This window comes from Papaver somniferum, chromosome 11 (genome assembly GCF_003573695.1).
Source record: "Papaver somniferum cultivar HN1 chromosome 11, ASM357369v1, whole genome shotgun sequence".
Classification (NCBI taxonomy): Eukaryota; Viridiplantae; Streptophyta; class Magnoliopsida; order Ranunculales; family Papaveraceae; genus Papaver; species Papaver somniferum.
Window position 1 is genome coordinate 70,593,448 of NC_039368.1, and position 7,079 is coordinate 70,600,526.

General features: G+C 37.4%; 1 protein-coding gene across 1 annotated transcript; it reads right to left on the reverse strand.

Annotated features, from left to right (window-relative positions):
* Positions 1–589: 589 nt before the first annotated feature.
* Positions 590–3,596, reverse strand: LOC113323242 (DNA topoisomerase 6 subunit A-like). Its single transcript, XM_026571523.1, has 2 exons — positions 2,103–3,596; positions 590–830 (listed from the first exon to the last, which is right to left on the reverse strand). The coding sequence occupies exon 1, from the start codon at positions 3,455–3,457 to the stop codon at positions 2,177–2,179; it is 1,281 nt and encodes a 426-aa protein (XP_026427308.1). The 5' UTR covers positions 3,458–3,596; the 3' UTR covers positions 590–830; positions 2,103–2,176.
* Between the last annotated feature and the right edge of the window lie 3,483 nt (positions 3,597–7,079).

Below are 7,079 nucleotides of genomic sequence, written 5' to 3' on the forward strand. Positions count from 1 at the left end.
TCTTTAATCAACTTAATCTTCAGAAGAAAGAAAGGGAAAAAAAAAGTAACATTTAAACTTGGTGGAAATCAGTATTTCGCAGAGAAGCTTCATAATTTTTTTTTAAGCATGTTTAAATGTTACTGATGAAGTCCTTGTAAGCAAATCCAGCGAGTTTCAAATTTAAATACGGGGTTGCCTTCATTCTAGGATTAAAATCTAAGATTATTCGGTCATGGTCAAATTGCTCGAAATGTGAAGTTGCAGAAAAAATGCGTGACAAACAATCACCCATTCCGAGGATGTGATGCATGGTTTGGCAACATCCAACAGGCAAATGGCTTTCTACAATATTTGCACTGGCAAAAGCGGCTGTTACAGTGTGGAATACTCTTGGTTTCGAACAAACAGTTTGGATTTTGAGCAACAAGGAATGGTAAAAAGGCAGTCTACTTGCTAGGGTAAAACTTGGAATGGTGGTGAATAGCAGTGAGCAATGAGGGTGCAAAATATGTAAACTAAAACATGAATTCTCATGCCTTGCCCACACTGGTGTTACACTTTGATATACAGAAAATTTCAGCCAGAGCACAAAGCTTAGCTAAGAAAGTACAAAAACATAAAAACTCTATAAACTAAGATCAGTAGCAATAAAACAAGGGATGCACAAACTGCAGATGAATGAGACATGTAAAAAGAGACTTAACAAAAACCCAAAGGCAAATCCAACAATTCTAACAATTAGAGACTTGTAATACAACTGGTACAATTTCTAACAATTCTTGACTCCCTTAGCTTCGAGTGATTAATTTTTCAGTTTGGAGGGTTCTTCAGGACCTTGGCACTTGACACTGCAACAGAAGTGTAAAGGAAATCCATTTAAAAGTTCCGACAGTTTATAACTTGAACATACACTCACAGTTGTACTTGGGTATTGAACTAAAAGCATTTGTAAGTAGTTTTGAGACTGGCAGGACTGAGTATAAGAGAAGATACAAGTCTTAAGTAGACTAACTATATGACTATCTGTCCTACATATTGCTCCTCTATCTGACCCACATAAGTACTAATATAGGTAACCGAGATTTTAAGCACAGGAAACACACTTCATCTGCCCATATAATTGGAACTTACAGAGGAATTTAGCAATTATGTTAACTAAGTTTAAAGAGACACGAACACTTGGGTAATGCTTCATGTTAAAAAAAATTTCATTTGAACAAACATATGGATCCATTGATTGAAGAAAAAGAAAAGTTAACGGGATAGGGAACAAGCATGCGGCTATCTTTCTTGGTTGTACTTGCATGAGGGGCTGGTACAGTGTGAAGCATTGCAGATCTAACACAAAATGTCCAAATGCTGGGCCACATGGAATGATAAATAAGCATTGCAGTTCGACATTTTTGACATTTGTTCTTAAAAGGTTGAATGCTTTTGAACAGCAGTGAGGATGCAAAAAATATAAGCAGAAGAGCAAAGTATATTGCAAAAAAGATGATACTTCCCTTTGCCATGCTGATGATAAATTTTGACATAAGAAACATGAAAGCTAAACACAAAATGTTAAGCTGGACAGGTGCCTCTTTTTAGTCCCAATTTTGATCGAAACAGGAAAGCTCTGTGAGCTTCGCTTATTCAACAAAAATGAACAGCGACAAAAAAACAGAAGTGCACAAAACCACAAACTGCAAGTAAATTGGACATTTAGTGATAACAATGTTGAGGTTGTTAGATCTAGTATAAGATGATATTATTTATGACCAGGTTATTCAGGACCTCGACAATTAATCAGAAGGGTAAAGAGAATTCAACAAGTTACAATCTAAAAAGGCTAACGGCATGAAATTTAAATTATAAGCCCAAACCAGTAAAACTGATAATAAGAGAAAATCAATATTTAACCCTGGAGCTTAGACAAAAGATATAACCGTCTGATTTCCCCATTTTTTTCCTCTATCTGACCCATATGGCTATCACTCAAGGTCAATGCCAATCAAAATACAATGACGAATTCAGTAATATTACCAACAAAGTTTAAAGAGACAGGTATATTTAAACATCAATAATTTCATATTAAGAAATAAATTGTCTCAACAAATTAGAACTTATGCGTGGCTCACCTTGTAACTTCTCCATTCTATCTCCGCATTTCTCTCTTTCCTTTTCTCTCAACGGTATCTCTTTTTAACATCAATCACAACCAATCCTGCTGTTGCAACTTCAGTGGCAAATAAACCTCAGTCAAGTATTGAAAACCAAAGGTACTCAATGCCTGAATCTCAGCCTTCTGCTTTGTTTTCACCATCAACGTCAACTCCTCAACCCACCCTGGATTCTTCTTCACGAAATCTTCCTCCAACATATCTTTCCCAGTCTTAATATCCTGTTCTGTCATGGGCAACCTACATTGTTCAGGTATCTTATACTTATCCAAATCACTTGGCCTAACTCCCAACCACTTAATATCAGGTGTAGTCAAATTTGCACTATCATAAGACATATTTTTTGAACCACATCCATAAACGGACAAAATTTTCAATCCGTAGGGATCACTGTCAACAAGAGCAAGAACAGGCAACTTCAATTCCATCTTCATTTTCCTCAAGAACAGCCTAGTAGCAACATCTGGTTGCCCTTTAGCAGTAACAATAATACAAGGAAAGCGATTATAAAATCGATCTTCAGCTAATCTCATATAAGCAGCATCTTTCTCAACAAGTAGAATAAACAAAGCATCACTTTCCATATCACCAACTCGATCAATATTAGGCGGAATTGCTTTCCCACCCATACCCATTTTTGTACAATCAATCATATCTCCATTATCACTAAATATTATTCTACCAACAACAACTCCCTTTTCAGAGGCAACAACATTAAGACTAGATCTAGTACAACCAAGTAAACAAGATACATCATCTAACACAGCATCAGACTGATTCTGATCTTGAAACAACTTAACATCAGTATAAAACAAATCTCTCTTAGTGACATGAATCTTTTTCAAACATAGTTGATGAATCAATTGCAAAATCCTAGTAGTAATTGTAGTTTTACGTACTGTAGCTACATTGGCGTAATGTCTCAGCGAAGTCTTATCCTTAAGCACGATTCTATCAAGTTCAGGTACATAAAGCTGATTAGTATTTGATCGAGCAGGAATATCAAATGCAAAACCTTTACCAGACATAATCGATTGAGTAATACGAAGAATACATCGTTCTATTTCATCTTGAACAGATGAAAGATCAAGATCTGTAACTTCACGACAAGATGATGAGAGTTGAAGATCTGCAAGCGTTAAGGCTTTGTTTGTATTGATCTTTGCTTGAATCGATTCAGTTAAGTCTTTCAGAATTGAGAGGATCTCTTCGTCTGGTTTCAAACGTTTCTTGAAGGGAAGTGATTTCCGATTGCTGTTGTATTCATCATCTGAATCTGAATCTACTTTGACTCGCTTTTTCTTGTCCGCCATTACAGTGTTGAAGCGGGAAATTATCGGGATTTAGGGATTACAGAGGCGGGAAAAATGAGAGTCCCATTATTAGGGCATGGCATTGTATTTGTATGTTAGGGCATTGTATGTGAAGGAAAGTCGAAGATGCAAAATGAACCAGTTCTGGTTCCATTTAGGTTCAGAAAGCAGAACCGATCTGCTCTAAATAGGTTCTAACCTTATAATGAGATTACCACCAGTAGTTGTGAGCAAGTGGAATGGATTCAGAGTAACACCTCCTGATTAAGGGTGCACACGGTACGGTACGGTTCGGCTCGGTTCTTGCCGAGACCGAGTACCTGTACCTTACACCCTTCGGTACCAAAAAAATGGACCGGTCCCGGTACCGAGTACCTCGGTTCCGGTCGGTACCGATACCGGTTCCGGTTCCATTGCATTCTTGTCATGTTGTGTGCTCGTTGGTATAATGCGTGTGAAGAACTAAAAGGGATCTTCCGGTCTTGGTTGTGAAATATGTGGGTGGGTAGTAGCAAAAAGAAGTAAGAATGTGAGTAAATAGAACCTGAGTTGGTTGTTTTTTGAAGGTCATCTTTCATTTGATTGTGAGAGTAGAAATTGAGTAGTAGGAAAGGGTTTATAGGAAATCATCTCCAATTTGTACGTGCTTGTTAGCTCAGCTCTGTATTTAGCTCTACTAATTTAACTTTGTCCTTGTTTTAATTTCGATGGAGTGTTCCAACACACGGTACTAAGTATTCTACACATTTATCTTAGTTACTTTGAATGACAAAAACTCACAAATTACTCTATTGTGATTTGGCAGAATGCCTCTATAATGCCAGTGTCCTGCACATAATCGATTTAGCATATAAACTTCGAAGTTTGAAACATAGCTAATTCTCTTTAATTTTTCAGCAGTTATTTTGTTCGAGTATTTTATGTGTACCATATTTCAGTTCTGTAGAGAGACTGTATTTCTTCATTTCGAGGATCTGGACATTGATTCCACTTTTATTTTTTTGTGCTGGACAGCAAAAAAGTACTATCCTTCGAGACAACGTCTCACTCTTCCCCTCAGTCCTGGATCCACAAACATACTGTGCTCAACTCCAAGACGAATTTATCCGATTACTGTGATGCTAAGAAGGATAACCTGACAGTGGTGTTCAATGATCTTGGTCCACAGGTTTCGTACCAAATACTTTTCTTCTGGGAATATGTCGGCCCTCTCGTCATCTATCCTCTCTTTTACTACTTACCAGTGTACAAGTTCTTAGGCTACAAAGAGGAGCGTGTAATTCATCCAGTCCAGACCTATGCCATGTACTACTGGTGTTTCCACTACTTCAAACGTATTATGGAAACATTCTTTGTTCACAGATTTAGCCATGCCACTTCTCCCATTTCAAATGTCTTTAGGAACTGCACTTACTATTGGTCTTTTGGCGCTTTCATAGCTTACTATGTGAATCACCCACTTGATACGGAAGTTCTTATTCGGGACTTCGGTCCGGTACGGGACGGTTCATGTGTTGGACCGTGTACCTGTACCCCCAGAGCTCGGTTCCTATTTTTGGGACCGGTACTTGTACCTTGTACCTCGGTTCGGTCCAATATCAGGTACGGTTCCATCGGTTCCGGTTCGGTCCGTCGGTCCGGCTCGGTTCCTGTGCACCCTTACTCCTGATGGGCTGCCTTGCTATTTATTGGGAGCGCCTATAGCTGGGATAACAGAACCTTGTCCAAATCTGGGACATGAGGTGGCATAATCTTAATGGTTGAGAGGGGAATGATTCTAACAGTAACGGGGTGAAGAGGGGAATGATTAAAGGCCCGGATTTATTATCCTATATCTGGACAACAATAGTTGTCCCATGTCTAGAATTTTCCCTTTTTAATCGGATGGATTCTGCATAAGTACAGATAACATACACATTGGGGGACCTGGTGAGCCTATACAGTGTAGTGTGGTATGTTGGAAATTAGGCATTAGAGGATGACAAATTAGAGAATATAAAAGAGTGTTGGAACAATGGGGTTAAGGCCTTGCGATTCTTTTCACCAAATATTTCTACCCTCCCCAAATAATTGTTGAGTATGATTGGTCAACGAAATAATATTTTAAGAATACAATGAAGCCTAACAATGTTATTGGATTCAAGGGTTGTACTTTCTTGACCAAACAAAGAACAAACAGTTATTATATTTTGATGATGCTTAGAGAGAAAAGAAATCAAAGATTTTAATGTGTTGAAATGGTAGAAAGCCTTCGCAATTTGTAAAGGGTTTCATGTTTATTGGAGATGTATCTTCATCTCCAACAGACGCCTTCAAAAGACATCCATGAATGGTTTGGGAAAAGACGTATCTGTAGGAATTTCTGGTAAACTGCAAACATTTATGAAAATATACGACAATCTCCGTTTATTTTCAAAAATGAAGAAACACAAAAACAAAATAAAAAACTTTTAAACTGGAGTGGCTGCATCACTAAAGTAAATTCTTGCGTGCTCGAGTGGGATCGAGTCAACGTCGTTTGCGCTCAGTTGGGAAATAAACATCATCGTAGAAATCTATACATAAATGAGAGGTATTGTTGAATCCTTACAACAATGAACAACAACGTTAATGAAATAATGAATGGAAATAACTTGGGCAAATTAATAAAGTAACCAACTTCAACACCCCTAATTAATAAACCGGCCGTTTTCTCAAAATGTTTTATAAACTGGCCTTTCCGTTATTTATTTCATACGGTCCCACCAAGATGGTCCAACAAGTTGACTTAGTCAATTTCTATACTTAAAATGACCACCATATCCTTCATGTAACCCTTGTATCTTCTCTTTGGTTTTTACATTGTCGAGAGTCTATTTTGAAAAAAATTCTAAAGCCAGGAACGGAGAAGCAGCGACCTTCATCTTCTGATTTTAGTTAGAGTTTGCAACAAATGGGATGAACCACCAGAAGATTTTCTTTGTCTCAACTGTTCTTAGTCTCTCCCTTTCTCTCAATTGTTCTTAGTCTCTCTCTTTCTCTCAACTGTTCGTAATCCTTGTTAATTCAGTTAGTTTTTTTATTGATAATACTTTAATTGAATTGATTCAGTTTGAGACAATGGGTTTGTGTTAATTCATCATATGCATGTTCGTTTGGATCTAATTTCAACAATTAGGGTTCTGGATGTTGCATTGGGGATTCCTTAATTAGGGTTCTTCAGAAATTAGGGGATTGCGTTAATTAGGATTTTTAATTTTATCAATTAAATGGGTACTGCTGCCATCATGATTAACAGTGGTTGATAAGAAAATCATTTGGGTTTGAATCAGTAACAATTTGGTTGGATTTTGGATGAGTTTTGTTGCTGGTATGGTAAGCTTTTAATTGGGTATTTGATTTCAATTATTGTTGCAGAGATTTGATTTTCATGCACATAAGAATTGATTAGAGTTTAGTTATGTTGATTTCAAAGGGATTTGATTTCAATTGTTCACTTGTAACAGGGAAGAGATGGGGTCTGCTAAATTAAACAAGGAATAGATGAAGAGGCTCAGTTATGTATGTGCATGTGTTGAAGGCATTGATTTTACAGAGAAGTTGCGCTGTTGTTGTTCTAGTGGAGTTGCAGCTGGAGTTGTAG